General features: G+C 44.6%; 1 protein-coding gene across 6 annotated transcripts in view; it reads right to left on the reverse strand.

Moving 5' to 3' along the window:
• Positions 1-27,048, reverse strand: part of TRANK1 (tetratricopeptide repeat and ankyrin repeat containing 1) — a 183,426-nt gene that overhangs the window by 11,375 nt on the left and 145,003 nt on the right. For all 6 annotated transcript variants that reach the window (XM_068236534.1, XM_068236535.1, XM_068236531.1 and 3 more), the window contains one exon: positions 19,196-22,077. In XM_068236534.1, coding sequence (XP_068092635.1) covers positions 19,196-22,077 — 2,882 coding nt within the window. The remainder of the gene's footprint in view (positions 1-19,195; positions 22,078-27,048) is intronic.

A 27,048-nucleotide genomic window follows, 5' to 3' on the forward strand; every position in this document is an offset into this window, starting at 1 on the left:
CTTAAATGTGCAAACCATACAAAGTAACAAAATGAGAAACTGAATGTTTCAAAAAAACAACAATTATTAAATACCACAAGCCTGGAAAAATGCTTTGCTTTTTGCAAAGATTTTAACGGGCATTACTGCATTTTTTGTATTTTAATTTTTTGTGTGATTCCAGCCACACTTATACCCTCTGCTTAGTCTTTAGTTTTGAAACATAAGTGACAGGCTTGTGGTGGATTAGATAGGGACAGATTTCAGTTCTGCTTCTTCATCCTCTCTGCTGGTACTTGCTAGGACTGCAGATGCCAGAGTTTACCCGTCTCATGCACCACTTATACAATAATCACATACTGAGACGTCTGTTCTTTATTTTATTCCTGCAACTCACATGTAGGAAGGAGAACTGCACATACAAAGTAAGATTATCCAAAATAGTTCTACCTAGTGCACACACATTTCCAGTACAAAAAAATTAAAGTGCAGATGAACTTTTGCGCAGGTCAGAAGGAAAACAGAGAAAAGTATGTATATAGAGAGAGTTTAGCCTGTCTGATCCCCCATCTGGCTTCAAACAAAACAAGATATTTCAGCACTACAGGAATAATATACATCTAAACCACTGTCAGCTTTCTGTTATCTTTAAAACATTATATTACTGTAAAAAGTTATGCAGTTCCACTCAACTATTAACACCAAGAAAATAATAACAGAAGCATGCTGTAAATGATTGATGATGCTAGCCAATGCAGGTCAGACATGAGCGATGCCCTCCATCTCATACCAGCAGGCAGTGCGCATGCATCCCTGTGTGTTCGTGCGCGGTCATGCAGCCTGATTCAGCAGTACTATACTATCCGCAGCACATTCCTATATATATATATATATATATATATATATATATATATATATATATATATATATATATATATATATATATATATATATATATATATATACATACACACACACACACACACACACACACACAGTGGGTTGCAAAAGTATTCGGCCCCCTTGAAGTTTTCCACATTTTGTCATATTACTGCCACAAACATGAATCAATTTTATTGGAATTCCACATGAAAGACCAACACAAAGTGGTGTACACATGAGAAGTGGAACGAAGATCATACATGATTCCAAACATTTTTTTACAAATAAATAACTGCAAAGTGGTATGTGCATAATTATTCGGCCCCCTTTGATCTGAGTGCAGTCAGTTGCCTATAGACATTGCCTGATGAGTGCTAATGACTAAATAGAGTGCACCTGTGTGTAATCTAATGTCAGTACAAATACAGCTGCTCTGTGAGGGCCTCAGAGGTTGCCTAAGAGAATATTGGGAGCAACAACACCGTGAAGTCCAAAGAACACACAAGACAGGTCCAAGACAGGTCAGGGATCAAGTTATTGAGAAATGTAAAGCAGGCTTAGGCTACAAAAAGATTTCCAAAGCCTTGAAGTTCCCTAAGGAGCACTATTCAAGCGATCATTCAGAAATGCAAGGAGTATGGCACAACTGTTAACCTGCCAAGACAAGGCCATCCACCTAAACTCACAGGCCGAACAAGGAGAGCGCTGATCAGAAATGCAGTCAAGAGGCCCATGGTGACTCTGGACGAGCTTCAAAGATCTACAGCTCAGGTGGGAGACTCTGTCCATAGGACAACTATTAGTCATGCACTGTACAAAGTTGGCCTATATGGAAGAGTGGCAAGCAGAAAGGCATTGTTAACAGAAAGCATAAGAAGTCCTGTTTGCAGTTTGGGGGGACACAGCAACCATGTGGAAAAAGGTGCTCTGGTCAGATGAGAGCAAAATTGAACTTTTTGGCCAAAATGCAAAACGCTATGTGTGGCAGAAAACTAACACTGCACATCACTCTGAACACACCATCCCCACTGTCAAATATGGTGGTGGCAGCATCATGCTCGGGGAGTGCATCTCTTCAGCAGGGACAGGGAAGCTGGTCAGAGTTGATGGGAAGATGGATGGAGCCAAATACAGGGCAAACTTGGAAGAAAACCTCTTGGAGACTGCAAAAGACTTGAGACTGGGGCGGAGGTTCACCTTCCAGCAGGACAATGACCCTAAACATAAAGCCAGGGCAACAATTGAATGGTTTAAAACAAAACATATCTATGTGGTAGAATGGCCCAGTCAAAGTCCAGATCTAAATCCAATCGAGAATCTGTGGCAAGATCTGAAAACTGCTGTTCACAAACACTGTCCATCTAATCTGACTGAGCTGGAGCTGTTTTGCAAAGAAGAATGGGCAAGGATTTCAGTCTCTAGATGTGCAAAGCTGGTAGAGACATACCCTAAAAGACTGGCAGCTGTAATTGCAGCAAAAGGTGGTTCTACAAAGTATTGACTCAGGAGGCCGAATAATTACGCACACCCCACTTTGCAGTTATTTATTTGTAAAAAATGTTTGGAATGATGTATGATTTTCGATCCACTTCTCACATGTACACCACTTTGTATTGGTCTTTCATGTGGAATTCCAATAAAATTGATGCATGTTTGTGGCAGTAATGTGACAAAATGTTGAAAACTTCAAGGGGGCCGAATACTTTTGCAAGCCAGTGTGTGTGTGTGTGTGTGTGTGTGTGTGTGTGTGTGTGTGTGTGTGTGTGTGTGTGTGTGTGTGTGTGTGTGTGTGTGTGTGTGTGTGTGTGTGTGTGTGTGTGTGTGTGTGTGTGTGTGTGTATATATATATGTATGTATGTATGTATGTATGTATGTATGTATGTATGTAGATAGATAGATAGATAGATAGATATAGAGAAAGAGAGAGAGTTTAGCTTGTCTAATTCCTCCTCATTTGTCTCTAATCAAAAGTGGTAATTTGATCTCTCCCCGTGACACCTAACTGCCATGGCAGATAAGCTAATTTGAAAGCTCAAGTTGTTGACAATATGGCCATTTGGTTCCCAACTGCTTGCTAGGCTAGGTGAGCTAGGTGCTTCTGCCTTGCAGCTACCGATTTTTGGATTTTGACTACTCTTTGCCTGCACGGACCTCTGCCTGGATTTTGAATACTCTCTGTCTGCAGCCTGCACCAACCTCTGCCTGGATTTTGACTACTCTCTGCCTGGCGCCTACACTGACCTCTGCCTGGATTTTGACTACTCTCTGCCTACCGCCTGTACCAACCTCTGCCTGGATGTTTACTATTCTCTGCCGGCTGCCTGCACCAATCTCTGCCTGCGTTTTGACTACTCTCTGCCTGCCGCCTGCACTGACCTCTGCCTGGATTTCGACTACTCTCTGTCTCCCGCCTAAGACTGACAGCAAAGGGAATAAAGTCCGAAAGGAATCACGCTTCTACTGCCTCGATTGTGATGTTGCCCTCTTTGCCATTCCCGGTTTCAAAATATACCACACACGGGAGGTGTATTAGGTATAGATGTACATACTATATAATAATCTGTTGCCTTATTTGTAGTTACACTATTTAAGTTTATTGATGAATTTAATTATTTCAACAATTTTGTGTTCCAGTCTTTTATTTATATGCAGAATGTCTACCAGGCCTTTATTCTGACATATTTTGTTGAGTTATGACTTAAGAATTTGAGGCAAGGGCATAGCAATAGCCATAGCTGCTATAGGGCCCTGGAGCATAGGGGGCCCAGTGGATACTTAATGTATTCACTATTAACTTTTTTGTGTTTCTCCACCCTCTCAGTGCCCATGAACTATGTGCAGTTTTGATTGCATGATAATGTAAATTGCCCAATTAACTCATATTCATAGGGTACGGAGCAAGTGGCATTGCTTAAGAGGGCTCCATGAAAGTTTTTCTATGTGGCCCCATGATCTCTAGCTACGCCACTGACTGGAGGCCTAAAATTCTTGAAAAAAATGTACCGCTAAATCCAGACTGAAATGCACCGCCAAGTAGGTTAAAGAGGAAATGAATTATTGAGGAAGAGGGCTCAGGAAAGAAAATTGCTAGCCATCTGTTTTATGTCAGTTGGTAACAAACTGTGACATACAGGCCATCCTTACCTAAGACAGTGACTGGATAGTGTACTGGTTAAGGGCTCTGCCTCTTCCTGTTAAGTAAGTCAGCACCTATTCTATAAGATAACCATGGGCAAGACTCCCCAACACTGTTAATGCCTACTTAGCGCGCCCTGGTGGCTGCAGCTCTGGCGCTTTGAGTTTGCCAGAGAAAAGAGCAATATAAATGTCCTGTGTTGTGTCTGTCTTGCTGCAGGAGAATCATTTTCTGCCCCTCCTGCCAGCTTCAGTGTCGCACACAAAAGAGATCACTTAAATATGCCTAGACACATTCACTGTGAACACTAAAGAAAATAAAATATTCTGACTGTAAAATGGGAGTGAAGTTGGGTGGCACATACAGTGCTGCCCATAATTATTCATATCCCTGGCAAATTTTGACTTAAATGTACTTTTATTCAACTAGCAAGTAATTTTTGAAGGGAATTGACATAGGTGTCTCCCAAATGATTATAAGAGGATGTACAAGAGGCATTATTGTGAGAAAAAAAAACATTTCTCAGCTTTTATTTACATTTGAGGAAAAAGTGTCCAGTCCAAAATTATTCATACCCTTCACAAACTGTCACAGTCTGTGGAAAAATCTAGAGTTCTATACCATTCCAAATAGTCCAAGCTGTTCTAAAACATCCTAATTACCTTGAACAATTGGAAACAGCTGTTTTTATCAACTCAAAAGGTGAAAAATAGTAGCTCTCTGCAGTTGGTTTCTGGGCAGTCATGGCTAAGACAAAGGAGCTCATTGGGGACCTGCGGCTACGCATTGTGGTTGCTCACAAGTCAGGAAAGGGCTGCAAGGCTATATCTAAATGTTCCAGTGGCTACAGTGCAAAATATTATTAAAAAATACGAGATGTAACGCACTGTGGAAAATCTCAGAGGATGTGGTAAGTAGGGATGATCAATGAGATGCAAATTATTCTGAAAACATGCAAATGTTTATGCAAATCTATGCAGCTTGAAAAAGGAAAAGGACCAATCAATTTAAACCTCAGTTTAAATTGATTGGTCCATTTTCAAGCTGCATACATTTGCATAAAAATTTGTATCAACTCAGAATAATTTGCATATCTGATCATCCCTAGTGGTCAGAAGCCAAAAGTGAGACCTTTGCTGCCCTGGAGGATAGTGAGAGAGGTGAAAGAATCCAAGGATCACTACCAAGGCCATCTGGGCTCTGCTGGTGGCAATGTCTCTAGGCAGATAATCCAACGGACACTGCACACTGCTGGGTTCCACGCATGCAGACGAAAGAGGACACCCCTTGTCCAGATAAGGCACACAAAAGCTCGCTTGGCCTTTGCAAGTGCCTATCTGGACAAAGAAGATGACTTCTGGTCTTCTGTGTTATGGTTAGATGAAACAAAAATTGAATTATTTGGTCACAATGATGTTTCCTTCAGTTGGTGTTAAAGAAAAGAAAGATGAAGCCTTCAACCCAAAGAACACCATCCTCACAGTCATAGTTACATAGTGTAACGATCGGTGTCAGCACACAGAGAGAATCTGATTATTGGTGATCTGCAGAATCACCAATAACCCAAGTATAACTAACCTCTGGACACCTGTATAGTGTGAGTGTTTGGTGCAACAGTAATGACTTTGAGTGGGACCACCCGAGGAGCAGGTGGTCCTTGGCAGTATGGGAAATACCTCCCTCTGGGAAGTGTAGGAACCTTCCAGCAGCCTGAGATATCCAAAGGGGTGGAGTCCCAGGCTGAATAGCAGGAAGGACCTGTGGCTGAGTGACACCTGGAAGGTGGGTGTCACCAGCAGGTCTGGAGACTAATCTCTCAATGGAGAGAGATAGCTCTCGATGTCGGGCAAGCCAGGTCGGCAACACACGGGCAGACAAGGTACAAAGACAGAAGGCTGATTCGGTAACCAAGGACAGGCAGGGTTGGCAACAGGCAGTGTTCTCCCCAGGGCCATTTAAGTGGGCGGGCCGCCCGGCTGGTTTCAGACCCCGCCCAGCTGTCAATCACCCACCCAGCTGCAAAAAAACCCAGGCAGGAGCGCTCCATTGCCTGCTAGCAATCAGCGTCCAGCTCTCGCACAATAGGGAGAGCTGACGCTGTACACTGCAGGAGCTGAGGAGCGCTTCTCTGCCTGTCACCTCACGCTGTCTGGTCTAGTGGAGCAGGGATTGGCTGGGCGGGTTGTAAGGGGCGGCACTATGCATCTAGCTGGAAACTCTGCTCCGTCTCTGCCTCCCGCCCTCCAATGAAACAGGCATTATTTTATGCTGGCAGCTCTCTGGCCAATGGAAAGAGAGGCAGCCAAGCAAGCACGCCCACACATCTTTCTCAGCAGCCTGCAGAAGTTATGCGAGGAGAGAGACCATGTGCGTTCGTTCTGCAAACGGACAGTCAGTCAGAAGCGAGTCCTTCATTCACCATCCCCGCAGACAGCAGATAACAATGCCGTTCAGATAAGGAGCTGCTGGTCTAATCAGCTAGAAGAGGTGATATAACTTCGGAGCTCAGACGTTTGCTTTTCTTTTATGTTCAGTTCGGGGGAGGATCGAGCATTACAGGGCATGTAGAGTGACAGGGTGTTTCCGAGGCAGCCTCCTCTGCACTCAGCTCTTTTCTGCTCCGGAGTCCCAAACGTAAAGTTTAAAAAAAAAAAAGCAATCTTCTCTCCTGCTGCGTCTGTTATCTACCCCCCAGCTTGCATCCTGTCAGTAATGCTCCACCTCCCCCTTCAACAATCACTCTGCATAAACAAAGTGGACCTGAACTCTTGCATAGAAGGAAAACAGTGAAATGTACCCTGCATGTATTTATAGAGCCTGGCCTGTCTAATTACCCCTCTTGTCTAATCACAATTTGTAGTTTTTTTTCCCTGTGTCACCTGACTGCTATAGCAGATAAACTATTTTGAAAGCACAGGAGGTTAACAATGTCTGCTTCCTTGAAAGGAGGAAGTAGAAACAGTGCAGATTTATTGTAGAATTTGTATCAGCTGTAACAATGAAATGTCTTCCATTAAAATGTATTATATTGTTGCTTATCTTTTAGAGAAGAGAGAAAGTTCTGAGTGCTGGTCTGCTTTAAAGGAACCTGAGCACCATAATCTGAAATACTTTCTCCCTAATGCTAGGTACACACGATTAAATTTTCTGACAGATTTACTGTCAGATGGACTATTTCCAACATGTCCAAGTAAACGGAAAATCGATTGAAAATCAGATTAAACATGTTGGAAATAGTCCATCCGACAGTAAATCTGTCAGAAAATTGCATCGTGTGTACCTAGCAGGTACATCGGCTCGTCTCCTCATCCTCCCCCTATGCTGTAAGCAGAGTTGCACTTGTCCTGCACTTCCCCGTCGCACGCCACCCGGCTACTTTTTCATGCCACCCGGCTGGAAAAAAATCCTGGGGAGAACACTGCAACAGGTAATCAGATGTGCGTAGGTACCGAATCAGAAAGCAGAGGAATAGTCAGAAATACAATAGGTCATAACAGATATCAAACAATGCCTAGTCTTGGGTGTGAGGTCCGTGGTCTCGACACCCTGGAACTAGTCTGAAGTATAACACTATGATAACACAGAATCCCTAGTCTTGGGTGTGAGGTCTGTGGTCTCAACACCCTGTAACCAGTCTGAAGTATAACACAATGATAACACAGAATCCCTAGTCTTGGGTGTGAGGTCTGTGGTCTCAACACCCTGGAACTAGTCTGAAGTATAACACAGAAGTAATCTGGCTCAGTGTGAATTCCCAGGTCCTCCTGGTTCTAACACACTGTAGGATCTGACTAAGGTCTGAGTGCTTTCACGTAAGTGTTCGCAACGGCAGACAACTTGAGACTGACCAGCAGTGACTATATATAGAGCGGCGCTCTCCGGCGCCACCCATCACTGATCAACCAATAGCCACTAGCTCTGAGGTCAGCTGACCAACCTGGTCAGCTGATCCCTCCTCGTTTGTCGGCTTTTCCGCGTTCTATTACACATAGTTATTTGGGTTGAAAAAAGACTTACGTCCATCGAGTTCTACCAGAGTACAAAGTACATAACCAGCCTGCTCCCTCACACATCCCTGTTGTTCCAGAGGAAGGCGAAAAACCCTTACAATTTGCTTCAAAAGGGAAAACATGGCGGTGGGAACCTAATGCTTTGCAGGAGTTTTTCTGCCAACGTGCCGGGGGTGGGGGATTGATGTAGGGCTGTGGGGCATACCGCAGCCAAAATACGCAGTGCAAATTGCCTGTGCTGTGCGATCAGCTGCACTAGCTGTCCCACTGATTGTTTTCATCAGTATTCCTGAAAGGTTCTAGGCTTCATTTTTAACTGTATTTCCACCCATTTTGTGGTTATGATTTGTATTTTTCTATTATACATATGTAATCTGTTACAGAGAGCTGAGCGTTTGGCGTGATGTGTCACAACTTCAAAAAGGTTGGGAACCACTGTTCTAAGGTATGCCTTGTTTACTTTTCATACTTCTTCAATCAAATTTAAGTTTATAGACAATATATGGGCGGAAGCTTGTCTCAAACACTATGCGTGCACTGCATCCTCTACTTGAGTACACACCCTTGAAGGTCACAGGAAGGTGTTAAACAACTGCCTCTGAGATCTTGCTTTGATCTCCACACATCCCCTTAACTATTATTTCTTGAGGTCATTACAGACAGGAAGTTGGAAGCATTTTTCAACAATAGCCTTCACTTGCTCTTTATGCATCAACTGGTTTTAGTTTCAGATGCTCAGTTGCTTTGAGGAGACCATGGTTTCTGAGTGACAGTTAAAAGTTTGGAGTTCTAGAAAATTTGTAACACTCTGTAATAGGCAGCAGGTTACAAGCAGTAATGGCTATTACTGCCAAATAAGTTAGCAGGGGCCAGGAACCATGGAAAAACAGAAGGGTGTTCAAGCCTTGGAGCAAGAGAACCACTCCGGCAGGTGTTTCGAAGTCACCGTAATCTAATGGAGAAGCAGTTAAAGAGAAAGTGGAATGTCTCCTTCTTGCAGTCCTATTTTAAGGCCAAAGTTATTCCTCACGGTATCCGTGAACGAATAGTACCAGCTGAAAACCTCCAAACGGAGAGATTTAAAAAGATATGGCAGGAGGACTGTCTGAAGAGAGGCCTACACATCTTGAAACTGTTTATAGAGGAGGAAAAGTTGCAATTGGAGGAACTGTCAGGGTTGGTTGAAAAGAGTGGAGCCCAACTGGATACATACAAAGATGATCCAGATTTTTTAAAACTAAACAACAATTTAAAAATGTACATAGAGAAGGCACAGTATACAATGAAAAAGATGAAGCAGACTAAATTTCAGAAGGATGTGCAGGAATGGGATCTAAAAACAGCATTTGATCCATCCCTAAAACCAAAGCGGGGGCGTTCCAGATCAAAGAGAAGGGGAAGTGGAAGTCGACCTCGACGCCATCCGCCGCCATCGATACCCCAAGCAAAACCAGATTGCAGTGATGAAGAGGAATCGGATGGGACAAGTGAAGAGGTAAGTTCAAGGCAGGTAAATTTTTTAGACCAGGAGAATTTAGAAGATCAGACAAACGACGACCAGGACAAAGGAATAGGTTCAGGGAAAGATGTCAAAGGGAGCGGTCGGAAGGAAGGGGAGCAAAAGGAAAAGGCAATGAGAGAGGAACCGAGGAGGGGACGCAGCCAAAACAAGGAGAACAAGAATAAGTAGGAGTAAGTGTAGTCAATCTCAATGACTTCAGGCTTGAACCAAGGCATGTCTCCCTTTTATCGAAAGGTCTGTCCTTTGCGCCGGTACAAAAAGGTGATGAATTCACCGTTTCTAAAGACGTCACTTTGTTTTTGAGACGGGTTTTGTTGACACTAATGTATAAGGAAAAACAAGGACCTCAAGGGGAGACAACAGAACAAAGGTCTCAATGCTTGCAGTTAACAGAGAGAGGCACTTCATGACTCTGGAAAGTCTATGGGATGAAGGAAATGGGGAGACACTTTGGGAGGAGTTGGGAGTGGAAGAGCTAGACTCCAATATGGATTCAATACCTACAACAGGACTGAAGAAAAAGTCAAGATCTATGCCCCAAATTAGTTCAAACAAATATCTATCAGTTTTCCTGGAAACATTTGGGAAAGAAGTGGGGGCCCTGGAGATGGACCCCAAAACAGTGCACAATCTGTCCAAAGAGGAATGGATAGCTCTAAAAGAGCTTAAAGAAGCCGAAGGCATAGTGATCAAGCCCAGTGACCGGGGGGGGGGGGAATGTTGTCCTATGGAGAGAGGAAGACTATCTCCAGGAGGCTTACCGCCGCCTATTGAATGGCGTCATATAAAGACGCCTTGATGAGGACCCATTCCCCCCCTGTAGATAAGATCAATGACTGCTTGGAGAAAGCATTTCCAGAGAGCCTAATATCCAAGTCTGAATTTGAATATTTGAAGGTATTTGAATACGTGAGACCAACTTTTTACCTTATCACAAATTACATAAAAACAGGGAATGCCCTCCGGGACGATCGGTTATGTCGGGAGTAGGTGATCCCACGGAAAAACTTGGACAGTTTGTGGACAAAAAGTTAAGGGGTCTGGTCCAGGGCCTCCCCTCGTATGTGCAGGATACGAGAGATGTCCTCAGGGTTATCTCTGATGTTGTGGTTCCGCTGGGGGCCCTCCTGGTGGGGATAGACATTAAATAATTGTATAAGTCGATCCCCACCAGGCGGGTCTCGAGGCTGTGTCCTTTTTCCTGAAGGAAGCCAACCCTAATTTCCCTGAGCACAACCAATTCCTGGTTGATTTGCTGCAATTAGTACTTCTATTTTCCTTATTTGAGGGTAGGTTCTTTCACTAGGTGACTGGGACATTGATGGGGGTGGGATGTGCACCAGCGTATGCCTGTCTCCATCTCGGCTATTGGGAGAGGAGAGATGTGTATGTAATGGATATGTTCTGGTGCCATGTCACCCTCTGGATAAGATCTATCGATGATGTGCTGGTGGTGTGCAAGGGTGGTAGAGAAGAGCTAGAATATTTTTTGCACACATTAAATGCAAACAATAGAAATATCAGATTGACATATGTGTGATGCTGCAGAATTACCCTTCCTGGATCTGACAATTGTGTCTGATAAGCACCACATATAGAAAACCAACGGCTGGAAATACCATCCTCCACACCTCCAGCCATAATCCCGGTCACCTGGTGAGAAGTATTCCATATGGTCAATTCCTCCGTTTAAGGAGGAACTGTACCGAGGGATTTCAAGCGGGAATCCCGTGAACTGTATGATCGTCTGAGGGAGAGAGGTTACTCCCATAGAACCCTAAGAAAATGCCTGCAGAGAGAGCTAGGGAGCGAGATCGGGAATCTCTGCTCGCTGGTGGTGGAAGGGATGCATCGAGTGCTGTTAGAAGAGAGGGAATAGTGACACAATTTGGCTCACATTGGAACAATTTGAGGGATCGTATGTCAAGACTTTGGCCCATTCTCTTGGAATCGCCACATATAGTGGAGATTGTGGGCACAGTTCCCACAATTATGGCAAGGAGAGCGCGGAACCTTAGAGACCACTTGGTCTGCTCAGAATGTCGCAGTAAAAAAATTGGAGGAGGAAAGAAAAAAATTGACTTTCAGCCACCTCACCTCCAAAGGGCATGTACTGTTGTGGAAAATGTAAAGTCTGCCCATTTGTACATAAAACCAAAACTTTCTGGGATGCAAAACACGAAAGAGAATATAATATTGGAGCCTTTATGAACTGTGAGACCACAGGGGTGGTGTACATGTTTACCCGCCCCTGTGGTCTGCACTATATTGGGATGACAACCCGTGCCTTTAAGAGGCATATTTTGGAACATATATCCATTGTTGGCAATGAAAATGAAAACTGTAAGGGCCCCAAAAGGCAACATTATCCTATTTTGGTTCCTGGACGTAGAAACTACGTCCAGGAACCATGCGCGCTCCCGCAGCCGATCGCGCGCGTGCATGTGTGCTCCCGGCCCGCGGTTCGTTAGCCAGGCAATCAGTGAATCGGGCTATGGTGCCCGGTCACTGATTCCTCTCCCCCGCTGAAAAAGCGACAGCTTCTCTCGGACGCTGCGCCTTTTCTGGCTGTTACCTCCCCCACGCGTCGCTCTAAGCGTATGTTACGCTTAGAGTGACGTCATGTAAACAAACTCATGGCTGCCATCTTGTGGCCAAAAAGTAAAACTACAACTAAAAAAAAAATTAAAATCAACATACATTTACATTATAAACCTAAACTTGTAAATAGTGATAGATGCAAAACGGAAAAAATGCACCTTTATTTCCAAATAAAATATTGTCGCCATACATTGTGATAGGGACATAATTTTAACGGTGTACTAACCGGGACATATGGGCAAATACAATACGTGAGTTTTAATTATGGAGGCATGTATTATTTTAAAACTATAATGGCTGAAAACTGAGAAATAATGATTTTTCCGGTTTTTTCTTATTCTTACTGTTAAAATGCATTTACAGTAAAGTGGCTCTTAGCAAAATGTACCCCCCAAAGAAAGCCTAATTGGTGGCGGAAAAAACAAGATCTAGATCAGTTCATTGTGATAAAGTTATAGACTAATGAATGGGAGGTGAACATTTCTCAAGTGAAAACGACGGAACGCGAATGGGTTAAAGACAATGTCATGGTGAAAGTTTCAGGGGTAGCCTAAAGTACTATTCTCTATGAAAAAAGGAGATAGGAAGGTAAATATTGAGAGGGAGTTATGCCGAGTAGAAACTATGTGGATTTACAAACTGGGCACACTTGCACCCTCAAGCTTAAACTCTGAAATTGATTTTTCTGTGTACTTGACCTGAGCAAAATAAAAGCATTGGAGTTCCCCTTTAGGGATGAAAGTATGAATGGTGTGGAGCTGTGAATGTGCACTGAAAAACACTGGGGCAGAAGAGTGCCTTCTCCTCGTTACCTGTGAGCACTGAGCAAGGTTAAGCCTAGTGTAACTTCAGTTGTGTATATAACAAATTGTACCCTGCTATCAGCATACTCCCTTCTATGTAGTTGGTGATGATATGAAAAGTGCACTATAGGAATAGTACAGCCTCGTTTGAAGTTCATAAGCTAGTACAAATGGACAAGAGAAGGATTGCTTCCAGCAAGAAAGATGGCCGCATGGGAAGGATCACATGATCGCTTGCAGGGGCGCCTCACCCACCAGGCACTACAAGTGGCTGCCTAGGGCGGCATGAGATGAAAAGGCGCGACCTCCCGCTGCTGCTATCGGGATTGTGATTTTTTTTTTATTTAAGCTCCCCACTCTGCCCTGAGGGCTCAACGCGCTGCCTCCATGTGCTCAGCAGCAGTGCCTCCACCTCTAAAGATGCCCCCTTCTCCCCAGCCAATGGAGCAATGATACTGCTCTTTTCCACAAGGTTTTTCTTTTAAAGCCCTGCCCCTGCATCTCAGTAGCCACACGGGTAGTGTTTACCTCGTGTGGCCCAGCCTTTAACTCTGCCCCCACCAGTCAATTCAGGAGCCAGCGGCCAGTCAACGTATGCCCCCCCCCCCCTGACAGTATGACCCCCTCTCCCCCATCGTCAGTGGCTGCACAGATACTGGAGCAAGTGAGCCAGGCAGGGGGCAGACAGTCACAGAGTGGACACAGAAGAATGTGAAGTGTCCGTGTAGTGGCCTCGCCCCCCCACAAGAGCTCAACACAGCCCCGGAAGCCAGGAGGACTGACAGTGGCTTTAGCTTCTGCTTGGGAGATGGGCTGCATGTACGGACAGAAGAGAAGGTATGCAGGCAGCCTGATTAACATGAACACATCCTGTCCTGTGTGCAGACCACTGTTTACTATTGTGATAGCAGCAAGAATGTGCCCTGCTGTTTTGATTGGAAAAGTTTGTGAAAGCTGGTTAGGCTGTAACCTGTTGTGCTTTAGTGCCCTCTCTCCCTTTCCCCTCCCTTCCATCTTGTGCTGTCTCTCTCCCTTCTTTTCTCTTTCCCTTTGGCCCCTCTTCCATCTTATGTCCCCCTTCTCTTTCCCTCTGCCCCCTCTTTCATCCTATGCTGTCTCTCCCTCCCCCCTCTGTTCCTCTGTCCCCCTCTATCATTTTATGCTGTCTCTTTCCCCCCTCTCTGTTCCTCTGTCCCCTCCTTTTCCATCTTAACCTGTCTCTCCCTTCCCCTGTTCTCTTTCCCTCTGTCCCCCTCTTCCATTCTATGCTGCCGGTCTCTCTCCCTCTTCTCTTTTACTCTGCCCCCTTTCATCTTATGCTCTCTCTCCACCCCTCCCACCCCCCCACCCAGAGGTACCTGGTGCATCAGGCCAACCAAGTGGTCACCAGGAACGTTTTGCGGGGGGCAGGGTGTGTGAAACGCTGCTGCATTACGATTATTTTCCAGGGGGGGGGGGGGGGGGGCACAGGTTTTCTCGCCTGGAGTGGCGAAATGGCTGGAGGCGCCCCTGATCGCTTGGATTGTATAAGAAGCCTTTGAGACAACTAGCCACCCCCATGACGTCACTCTGAGGAAGCCCATTGGGTGAAACATGAAAGTGGGAGGAGCCTCTGGAGGCCAGCCTCAACCATCTCCTCAACTTGAGTGCGAGCTAAATCCCCGCTGTCACGCCGGGACACTGAAAATTAGCCACAAGGAGCAGGTTGATCGCGTGTGAAGCCTGCCGAGACCATGCCCGCTGTTTGACTAGACTGCTGCAGCATTCGTAAGTAGCAGAGCAGTTGGATCTCCTATGCTGGGCTCACGCCGGCCACGGAGTGTGGGGGACCCGCAGGTCAGCGGACATCAAAGGTAACCTCTGCCTGTTTAACTGGCGTACATAGCGTCAGAAGTCAGTGCTCTCTCAGCATAGATGCGGATTCCTGTGTATATCTGGCACCCTTACTGCTTACAGACCGGGCTGATAAACTATTTGCTGCCTTCTGCTCACACAGTGCTAAGGAACTGTGGAATATGTCTGATATTCACTGAATGTGTATGCTGTGATAGTATTGGTTTCAGCCTTATTTGGGACTCTAGGAATAAGTTCAATCTACTTGTGAGTAGAGTTGGGCGAACTGTTAGTTGAACTGCAGCCGAACTGTTCGGCTGCCCAACCTGTCATGTCGCTGTGGCTCTTACTACTTCCGGGTCGCAATGACCCGGAGTAGTACATCTGCGCTGGCCCGGCGGATGGCGTCCTAGATCGCGCTCCCGTTGCCAGGCACTCTCTGCGCATGTGTGTGACGTAACTCATGACGTCACACACATGCGCAGAGAGTGCCCGGCAACGGGAGCGCGATCTAGGACGCGCTCCGCCGGGCCAGCGCAGACGTACTACTCCGGGTCATTGCGACCCGGAAGTAGTAAGAGCCACAGCGACATGACAGGTTGGGCAGCCGAACAGTTCGGCTGCAGTTCAACTAACAGTTCGCCCAACTCTACTTGTGAGCATGCAATGAGTTCAAGTGCACTTTAGCCAGCAGTCAGCTGTATAGTTATCCGGGTTATATAGAGCACCTATAGGTGGCCAATTATTACATACCATCTGGGACAACTTCTGATGCATGTTCCCTATTGCTGCAGCGAAGTGATATATCAGCGATTGGTCTGTGTGATTGGTGATCTGGGTGTGAGGAGTGGTGGGGGGCTAGAGTTGGGCGAACTGTTAGCGCAACTGCAGCCGAACTGTTCGGCTGCCCAACCTGTCATGTGGCTGTGGCTCTTACTACTTCCGGGTCGCAATGACCCGGAGTAGTACGTCTGCGCTGGCCCGGCGGAGCGCGTCCTAGATCGCGCTCCCGTTGCCGGGCACTCTCTGCGCATGTGTGTGACGTCACCCACAGCCACATGACAGGTTGGGCAGCCGAACAGTTCGGCTGCAGTTGCGCTAACAGTTCGCCCAACTCTAGTGGGGGCGCCCCAGGGGCTCTTAGGTTTTAATTGCTTTTATGACTAATAAAGCATATTTTTCATGGATCTTTGAGGCCTCGTTAAGCTTTGGTCCTTTTTGTTGTTGTTCAAGCCTTGGAGCATGCCACAATAAACTATTTTATTTGTTTCTACAAAATTCATTACATAAAAACTAACCATACATTAAGGTGTGCTTAATACCTGAATGTGATTAAACTCAAAAATGAGGTGCATATTAATAATGCAATATGCTTGCATTACTAGATAGGGGGTACTTACCTCGGGAGGGGGAATCCTCTGGTTTCTAATGGGGCCTCCATCCTCCTGTGCAGCTCTGATCCATTGCTGGCACCCCCCAAAAATCCACTGACAAGTTTGTAGGCAGATGCCCGCAGGCACAGTTGTGGCTGCTGCATGCAGCAATATTTACCTCTGAGCTCCAGCGCAGTACCAGCTTCCCCAATACCCAAGTTTGATTGGGTCTGCTCTACTGCGCTATTTCCGCCTGAGCGCACGGGGAAAGCGGATACCATGCCTGGGCATGAGTGCAGAGGTAAATATTGCCGTCCGCTGCTATTTGAAGGATCCAACACTGAATATGTGCTGCACAGGAAGCCTCATTAGGATCCAGAGGCTTCCCTACCAAGGTACGTACCCCCAGGGGCACTTTTCTTTATTACAGGTTTGTTTTAAGATACTGGCATGCAAATGCATGATATGTAATCACATTGTTTATATTACATTGTGAACCACAAGCAGTCAATAGTCTGTTGCTTCAGAAGTTGCTGCAACAGTTTAAAAGCTGGTATACTTTTGATTTAGGCATAGAAAAATAACTCTTACTGCCCATAATGGAAGTGGTATTCCAATATAAAATGGGGCAAAAGGAAAGCAAATAAATGGTATTGATCATGACCCAATTTAAAACCACTTAACGACCAGCTAACGCCCATAGGCGTCAGCAGGTCTTAAGTGGGTTACCATGGGAGCGGCCTTTCCATGTCAGTTCACGGAGGGTGTCTCCGTGAACAGCCGGAGAGCCGCCGATCGCGGCTCGCCGGCAAAATGTAAACACATGGGGAAGAAATCCCCGCTGTTTACATCATACGGCGCTGCTGCGCAGCAGCGCCGTAAAGCAGATCGGCGATCTCCGGCCTCTGATTGGCCGGGGATTGCCGGCATATGATAGGCTGAAGCCTATCCCACAATGCGCAGGACGGATATCCGTCCTGCGCCGCTCACAGGGGGAGGAAGAGGGAGGGACGGAGCGCCGAAAACGCTGCGGAGGGGGCTTTGAAGAGCCCCCCCGCAAAGCGCAGCAAGCCGGCGGCGATCAGACCCCCCAGGAGGACATCCCCCTAGTGGGGAAAAAATGGGGTAAGTCTGATCGCCCTGGCTCTATCCTGATCTGTGCTGCGGGCTGGAGAGTCCACGCAGCACAGATCAGGCAAAGCACCCCTGGTCCTTATTAAAATGAATCTGAAGTTGTAGTAAAGTGAAAATGGTTCCATGCAGAAAGCTGACTGTACTGGCAGTTTGTGTATTCTCTGTCTGTCTCTCTCTTTTCTTGTTAGTACAGTGGAGTATTCTTTATTGTCAAACTTCAGGCAACCCCATCTGTGAAACCAATTTCCCACAGATCAACTTTGAAGCAGTGCCATACTCCTTTCATATCTCCTCAGAAGGCAAAATAAACACTTACCCTGCTTCCTCTCGCTAATCTGTACACTTGAACAAGAGAAGGATAAATGGAATATGAATTCAAACACCCATCTTTGCTTTATTACGTTTGTAGTCTTTGGGTTGACTTTTTAAGTACCCCGTTTTTTTTTCCCAACAAACATTTCCTTGCAAACATTTTCCTGCATGCGCAGTAGACCCAGACAGATGCGACTGAGCAAGTTACCAGGGCTGATCGCGGCTGAACGGCAGACCACGGGAGGACGGCGAGGGACTCGCATGCGCTTATGGGGCTGGAAAAATCCCCAGGTAAGTAAAGAATCTTGCCTTTCAGAGATCTCTGGTTTACTTTAACACCATTTCTCCATTTACATCCAATATAGCTTTACAATAAAAACAGTGCTAAGTATAAGTTAAACTCACAAATTGTATTTGCTCATCCATCCTGGTTATTATTATTTAAATTATATTCCTAGCACAATGTATGGTGACAATTTGGAAATAAAGGTGTATTTTTCTGTATTGTGTTTTTTGCTTTCTCATTGTACACCGTCGACCTTATTTGCACAAATAATAGTAACATACCCACTTGGCATACATACTTTAAAAGCCAAGTTCCTAAGGTAACAATACATGTTTTTTCTCTTATATTCTGTCACTTTGTTTTCATTTTACTAGTCTTAACAAGGGTTTAAATCTTACCACATATGTCTCTTGTAGTTTGGCTAAGACTTTCCCAAGTTTGATCGTAATTTTGAAAATTACTTTTTTTGTTGGATTGAGTTTGTCCCTACCCATTTTTTATGTGACGTGCGCCCAAGCTTTAAGACACACCAAAATGTATTCTACAACTCTTCACGGTTAAAATGATACCACAAATGCCTCATTTAGTAACAAACTGGTGGTGCAGTCTCCACAACTACACTGGACAAATATATTCGTCCAGTTAGGCTTAAAGAGAACTTGAACTGAAAATAAACAGTCAAAATAGTCATACACATGTCATACCTACCTCCAGTGTAGTCTACTACTCAATCTCTTTCTCCTCTCCTGCGTCTCATTTGTCCACTGTGATCAATAGATTTCTCTGTCCTCCATTTTAAAAATGGCCATTACCCCCTAACAGCTTCCTGGTCAGCACACTGTTAAACTGTAATATCACCCACTTGAGCCATAGGGAAACATGGACATTACCTTGCACATTCAGTTGTAACTGACAGCTGCTGAAATATAACTGACAGCAACTGGTATATTTCAGTTCTGACAAAATATTGTCAGAACTGGAAGGGATCACTGTAAGAAGAAAATGGTGAGCTTCTGAGAGGAACTGATAGTGAGGTTAGTATGTAATATTTATTTGCAGCTATGTCATGTGTTTATTTTGAATAATTTTCCTCGCTTCAGGTTCCCTTTAAGTGGTTAAATAAGATTTTATTTTTTGCTATTCCCAAATTTCCTGTTCAACCTTTAACTTGTGGTATGCAAATTCTAGGACTTTTAATCAAGATGAGAATATTACCATTTCACATTGCTTGGATACAGAGTGGGTTTCAAAAGTATGTACATCACATGCTATAAAACACATCTCATGACCGATAGGTATGGTATAGAAAAACTGTAATGCTTACCTTCAGACCATATTTTTTCTGCATAGATTTCTTCCATCAAGTCCGCAACCTGTTTCATCTTGTTCTCAATTTTAGTCTGCACAAGGTAAAACTCTTCACATGATGTTGGCTTTGTTCTTGCCTCAAGATTTTGTGCAAGTGATCTTCCTTCAGTGATTACGGAATCAACTTCATGTTTAAAAAAACAGAGATATTCTTTATAAGCGTCATTTTGCTGTTTGTGCCTTTCCAGGACAACATGGTCTTCATAACTTTCACTCAAGGCTTGTATTGCAGGCATTTCCAGATCCTCAATATTTGTTATGGTTGGAGATGCAACATCCTCCAAGTCCTCTTCAATTTCTGATGAATCAGAGATCCTTACTCCTTGAGAAAATTTAACTCCACATAGGTCACACTGTGTTCTGTCAATGTTTGCCCTTTTGAAACTATCTGGAACTGATTCCTTCACATGCTTGCAAGTTCTTTTCCATTTTGTATAGATATAGGCAAAAAGAAACAACATATTTAATTTTTGGATTGCCCTTTGTTTCTGTACTTGAACAGCTACAGCTGCCAATAGATCCATTTTTTCTTCCTCAGTGTCCTCCTGCTCATGGTCACGGTAAAATGGTTTAACAGCTGGTAAATTCTGGCGAAATGGAGAATACTTTCTGTATTTGAATTTGTCATTAAAGTAAATTCCACGGACATGTCCTTTTCCATACATGGTATCCCACTTCCAAAAGCACTCAACTAAGCGCTCATCATCCCGGTTAGCCAGCAAATCCTGGAGCAGGTTTTGTAGTTCTTCAGCCTTCTCAGTACAGGCCATCTTATCGACAGCATTCATTAACCTTTTTGGAATTCCCCTTGGGTATTTCTCTTGGAGTTCTTTTAGATTCTGCTGTACTTGTGGAATGTTCTGTTTCAGTATGGGTTTGGCCTTTTCACTGACAACACCAGCAAGGTTCACCATCATTACTAAGCAAAGTACAAGTGTTCTTTCAGCCTCTCCAGAAGAGATGTAATCCACACATTTAAAAGCATCCAAAATAACATTGAAATCTTTGTTTTCTTCACCACAAAGAACACGAGCAAGATAAAAAAGATGGTGTTGGAAGTGTCTTGTTACCTGATCTAGATTCTTTGGGCTGTATTCCCACAAAATTGAATAGATGTCCTTCAGTGAACCCATCTTTTTGAACATGTAATCCCAGTAATTGAAAATGGAAATATAGCTCTTTGGAAGAAGTACAACACAGTCAGAAAATCGCATCAGTACTGCACAGCAGAGAATGAACTGGAATTCTAGCAGCATCACAGTATTTCCAATGTTGGGGATCAATGGCTCAGCACATTTTAAGACCAACAGATTCATAAATCTGTAAAAGTATCTTTTGCAACCATCTGGGTTTCTGTTAATGTACAGTTCATCTACTGATGTTTGAAAAAGCCTAAAGAAATGGACTTGAGTTTCTCTTGCTAAGGCAAGAGATGTATCTGGTTTCAGCATTCCTAGTCTACCCTCTAACCCCTTCACTTTTTTGGTTTGCCAGTTATACTCTTTTTCATATTCTTCTTCTTCCTCTGCAATACGCCGTTGTAGACCATCTGGATAATGTGATAACAAGCTATATATCTGCATTACTTGGAGCCAGAGGTCAGTTGACTCTCTCCTGATTAGTTTGCTTTGTGTCAAAAGTGACTGAAGAAATTTTTTCAGCATGACTCTGCATGGCACTTCAATGCGGAGTAAGATTTCTCTACATATTTTTGGGTTTTCTGATAGGATGCGAAGATGAAAATGTTTGGGAAAAATCAGGCTCAGCAGAGACTTGCAGGATTTAAATCCATGCATTTCTACAATTCTTTGCAGATTATCAGAAAATTCTTCACTGATGCTTTGTGCTCCAACAAGCAGTCCACAGATGGTTATTAAATCTATTTTGGACTCCAAGATTCTTTTTAACTCAAATCGTTGGACAAAGTCGTGGAAATCTGGACAGTTTTCAGTCAGACATTCTTCTCCTATAATAAAACTGCTGCAAATGGCTGAATGATTCTTTGCAAGAACCTCTTCAGAGATGTCGCACAGCTTTTCTAGAAGACGATTTAGCAACAACAGTTTGACGTCTTTGAGCTCCCATAGTTTATTATCCTGTTTAGTTTGGAAGGAAGAAAACCGTGCTCCTTCATGCTGTAGCACTGAACATTGTTGTTCATCCAACTGCACAACTCCATAAAAGTCTAGACAGGACTTTACCATTTCTCTGTCTGCATTGGTCCTTGTTTCCTTGAGTGCTTTTGTCAAATTTACCAGAAAATCTAATCCAGATGAAGTCATGTGCAGCAAAAGTGAGTTTGAAGTTTCACAGGATAATGCATAAAATAATGACTCCACTACTCCTGCATGGTGGGATTTTTCCCAGAATTCAAAAAATGACCGTTTGATTTTCTGAAAGTTACTTTCAAAAATTCCTTGAAGAAGAAGAGTCTCTGCAGCTTCAACCTTATTGTTTGCATGAAGGAAAAGCTTACGAGCCTCATAAAGTGCCTCACCAGGGTCTTCATTATTTGCTAGCATGTGACGTGCTAATGCAAGCAAGCAAGATGCTCGATATTCTTCTTTTCCGGTCAGGTTTGCTGCCTCCAGTAACCTGCCATGTTCTCTCATGAGGGATGCTGCTTCTTCACATCGGTTATTACTCTTCAGAAGCTCAGCTGCTTGGGGCCAACATTTTCGATTTTTAAGAAAGACCAGCTGATCTTCAATATCAAGTTTAGAGAGCACTTCACTCATTTTACTGAGATTATTTTTTCTGAAGAAGCTTGCAGCTGCTTCTAAATAGAACTTCTTCTCTGTGAATTGTAATAGAGGGCTGCCAGTGTTCTTTTGGTGCCTAAAAGAAAAAAAAAAGGAAAATAGTGGGCCATTTAAAATGGAACATTTGTTTCTATACTTTAAATCAATAACCTATGTAATTAGTGTCACCAACTGTTAGTACACATTTTTATACAAATGACATTTTCTGCAATGATTTACAAAGGACGCCAAACAATTCACATTAGTATTTATCGCACAAAATTAAATAAACACTTTTCACTGCACCAAGTTTTAGCAGACAGCTGCCTCTGCATAAAAGCCGAAGCAAAAAAAATAAAATAAAAATCGGTGATTGTCCAAGGACTTCTGTTAAAAAACAAAGATAATTGGTAACTTCACATACAAGGTGGACAGTTCTGTTCCAGTCCTGTCAGTTTTGTATCAGTTTTTTTATGGCTGGGTTCACACATACAATGTGTACATTTCCATTCCTGTCAGATAAAATTAATGCAAAACTGACAGGACTGGAATGGAACTGTACATATTTTATGTGTGAACCCAGCCTCTGTCAGGTTTACTGCAGTAAACGCATTAGATCACCAAAGAGTAACAACATCATCCCTTGTCTGGCGAGTCCTACTCAATGTGCAATGCGACTATATATCTGTACAATGAGACATGCTCAGAGTGGACTATGAATTCCAGTTGGGACATGTTAGAAAAGCTTGTGAAGGAGCTGCAAGCTTAGGTCTGTGATCTTACTTACAAGATATAAACTGAAGACAAAATAGCCTGCGATCATATTATTCAGCAGTTCGCATATGCAGTTACTGCCTGATTTTTTTTTTAAACATCTTTTTATTGAATTAAAATCAAAATTTACATCCAGGAGCAAGAAAAGTACATTCCAATCAAATTTAGAATTTTTAGCTGATGTTTTTGACATTTTATACAGAAGACCAAAGAAAAAAGGTGGAGGGGTTTGTCTGTTTGTTAAGAATTCTTTTACAGCTGTCCTCAACGATGAGATGGAGGAAGATTGCGAAGATGTGGAGTCCGTTTGGGTAAATATTCATGGTGGAAATAAAAGTTGCCAATTGCTTATTGGGGTATGCTACAGACCACCTCATATTAATGAAGCTGCAGAACTGCCATTACTACAGCAGATTGAAAAAGCTGCAAGTAAAAATGAGGTCATAGTTATGGGCGACTTCAACTTTCCAGACATTGACTGGGGTATTAAGGCTACCCATTCTGGTAAAAATAGCAGATTGCTGGCAACACTACAGGACAATTACTTGACTCAAATGGTAACGGAACCAACTAGGGGGAATGCGTTGCTGGATCTGATCATTTCTAATAGACCAGATAATGTATCAAATGTGCAGGTTCAAGAACATTTGGGAAATAGTGATCACAACATGATAACGTTTGATCTGGTGACCGATAGGCCACGGGGCAGCGGGACCACTAAAACTATGAATTTTAGAAAAGCAAAGTTCAATCAAATTAGGCAGGCACTAAGTTTGGTGAACTGGGATAATGCACTACAAGGGGAGGACACTGAAGGGAAATGGCAAGCTTTTAAACTTATTCTCAATCAATATTGTAGTATGTATATCCCATAAGGAAACAAAATGTCTAGGAGTAAAAAAAGGCCTCTATGGATGAATAGAAAGGTTAGGGATAAAATGAAGAGGAAAAAGAATGCCTATAAGGTCCTAAAACAGGAGGGGACCGAGGCTGCACTAAGCAATTAAAAGGAGTGCAATAAAAATTGTAAAAAAGAAATTAGGCTGGCAAAGATCGAAGCTGAAAATCAAATCGCTAGGGATATCAAATCTAACCCAAAAAAGATTTACAAGTACATCAACTCTAAAAAAAGAAAGGTTGACTGTATAGGACTCCTAAAGGATGAGGGTGGGAACTCAATGGTGGATGACCAAGGTAAGGCAGAGTTATTAAACGCTTTCTTTGCTTCTGTCTTCACAAAGGAAACAGCACTGTTGCAAATTACAGAGGCAAAAGAGTCTCAATCTTCTAATTGTAAACTTAAATACTTAACGCAGGAAGAAGTGAAGGCAAGACTAAATAAAGTAAAAATAGACAAGGCACCTGGCCCGGATGGCATGCATCCTCGGGTTCTAAGGGAATTAAGTTCAGCTATAGATAAACCCCTTTATCTTATCTTTTGTGACTCTCTTTCAACTGGCAGAGTCCCAGTGGATTGGCGTACAGCCCACGTTTTCCCATTATTTAAGAAGGGCAAAAAATCAGATCCAGGAAATTATAGACCTGTAAGCTTAACATCAGTTATATGCAAACTATGTGAGGTGTTACTAAGAGATACTATACATGACTTCATAGTAGAAAATAATCTTATTTCTCAGCATCAACATGGGTTTACTAAAGACAGGTCCTGTTTGACTAACATGCTCAGCTTTTATGAGGTAGTGAATGCTAATATGGATATTGGGAATGCTGTAGATGTGATATACTTGGACTTTGCAAAGGCCTTGGACACTGTTTCCCACAAAAGTCTGGTGCAAAAGTTGAGGATGCAAGGACTGGGGAAGAGTCTGTGTGCATGGATAGGGAACTGGCTAATGGACAGAAAACAGAGTTGTGGTCAATGGATCGTACTCAAAATGGGAGACAGTTAGCAGTGGGGTCCCACAGGGGTCTGTACTGGATCCAGTGCTCTTCAATTTATTTATTAATGACCTAGTACAGCCCTGTCCAACTGGTGGCCCGCGGGCCGCATCCGGCCCGCCAGACCTCCTGTTGCGGCCCGCTCCTCTCCCCGAGATGCAGGCATGGCGTGCGCTATGGGCGCCATGCCTGCTCTCTCTTGTGTGGCCTCTCCTGTGTCCCCGCTGCCTCACAGCTCAGCTCAGACCTCACAGATCGCGGTGACAGGAGACAGATAGAGCGCGCTGCGCGCGCATACCACCCGCACGGAGTACGTCACATGCGGAAGGGAAATCAATCACTTCCGCATGTGACGTTCTGCCGCGCGGGTGTTATGCGCGCGCTCTGCTTGTTTCAGTCGCCGCAAACTGTGAGGTCTGAGCTGTGAGGCAGCGGGGCACAGGAGCAAGGTAATGGACGCTGACTGGGGGGGGGGCAACCGTCACTTACTGGGGGCACCTGTCACTATCTAACTGGGGGTGGGGGGCACCTGTCACTATAACTGGGGGTGGGGGGCACCTGTCACTATAACTGGGGGTGGGGGGCACCTGTCACTATAACTGGGGGTGGGGGGCACCTGTCACTATAACTGGGGGTGGGGGGCACCTGTCACTATAACTGGGGGTGGGGGGCACCTGTCACTATAACTGGGGGTGGGGGGCACCTGTCACTATAACTGGGGGGGGGGGGGGGCACCTGTCACTATAACTGGGGGGGGGGCACCTGTCACTCGGGGGGCACCTGTCACTAACTGGGGGGGCACCTGTCACTCTAACTGGGGGGGCACCTGTCACTCTAACTGGGGGGGCACCTGTCACTCTAACTGGGGGGGCACCTGTCACTCTAACTGGGGGGGCACCTGTCACTCTAACTGGGGGGGCACCTGTCACTCTAACTGGGGGGGCACCTGTCACTCTAACTGGGGGGAACCTGTCACTCTAACCGGGGGGGCACCTGTCACTAACTGGGGGGAACCTGTCACTATAACTGGGGGGGGGGCACCTGTCACTCTAACTGGGGGGAACCTGTCACTCTAACTGGGGGGGCACCTGTCACTAACTGGGGGGAACCTGTCACTATACCTGGGGGGGCACCTGTCACTCTAACTGGGGGGAACCTGTCACTATAACTGGGGGGGGCACCTGTCACTATCTAACTGGGGGGGGGGGACACCTGTCACTATGTGACTGGGGGGGGGGGCACCTGTCACTATCTAACTGGGGGGGCACCTGTCACTATAACCGGGGGGGGCACCTGTCACTAACTGGGGGGGCACCTGTAAGATATGGACTGTGTGTTTCACTGCTTGCTTTTGTGGAGCAGGCGTTGCATCCATTCTTAGAGCACATGTTTCTAAGACAAAAGACTCACTTCCTGTTTAACTGACCTTAGGCGGAGCTAAAGTTCAAATCTGCATCCTTTCAGTCAATCACACTGAGCCTTCTCACAGGGAAGTGATGCATGGTGAGGGGGTGGAGTCAAGGGGTATATTGTCTTTGAGCATGCTGTTTTCTACTCTCTGTGTGCTGTGGTCTGCGGTGAGAGCTGTTTCTCTTGGCTTGGGTAAGATAAGATCATGTAATGGTTCTGGGTAATATGGGTTGTATTTGTAGGACCTGTATTAATGTATACATTGTGTGCATTGGTTTCTAAGCTTTATGCTTTATACTGTTGAATTTCACTGTACTTGTTGCTTACTGTAATACATCAGTGTCTGTACCTTTATCACAAATATCACATGCAATTTGAGTGTTGAGTATCACAAACATCCACCAATTTGAGTGTTGCGTGGTGTCTGTACCTCTTAGCTAGACAGAGATGCTGTTCCATAGACTTGAGTGTTGTGGTTCTGTCTCTTAGCTGGAGAGAGATTATTCACTTAGAGGGGGGGGGAATTTTACCTGGGTTGCAGATCTGGAATCTGCTAAATTATCTTGTAGCTGCCTCCAATGAAATTGAGCTATCAGCACCTGTCACTATCTAACTGGGGGGGCACCTGTCACTAACTGGGGGGGCACCTGTCACTAACTGGGGGGGCACCTGTCACTAACTGGGGGGGCACCTGTCACTATCTAACTGGGGGGACACCTGTCACTATCTAGCTGGGGGGACACCTGTCACTATCTAACTGGGGGGACACCTGTTACTACCTCATCCGGTCACACCACAGCATCACCGCCAGCCCGGCCACAGCAGCACCGCAAGGCCTTTCAGCCCACACATCATCACGAATCTGAACACTATTGCCAGGCACAGCAGCCAGTAAAGGAGAATACAGAAGCCAGGTAAGAGGTGTCTACCATATTAAAGGGGCATTCTGCCTATTTATGTGAAATGCTCTCTATTTATTTGCCTC

The sequence above is a fragment of the Hyperolius riggenbachi genome, chromosome 5 (assembly GCF_040937935.1).
Source record: "Hyperolius riggenbachi isolate aHypRig1 chromosome 5, aHypRig1.pri, whole genome shotgun sequence".
Taxonomy (NCBI): domain Eukaryota; kingdom Metazoa; phylum Chordata; class Amphibia; order Anura; family Hyperoliidae; genus Hyperolius; species Hyperolius riggenbachi.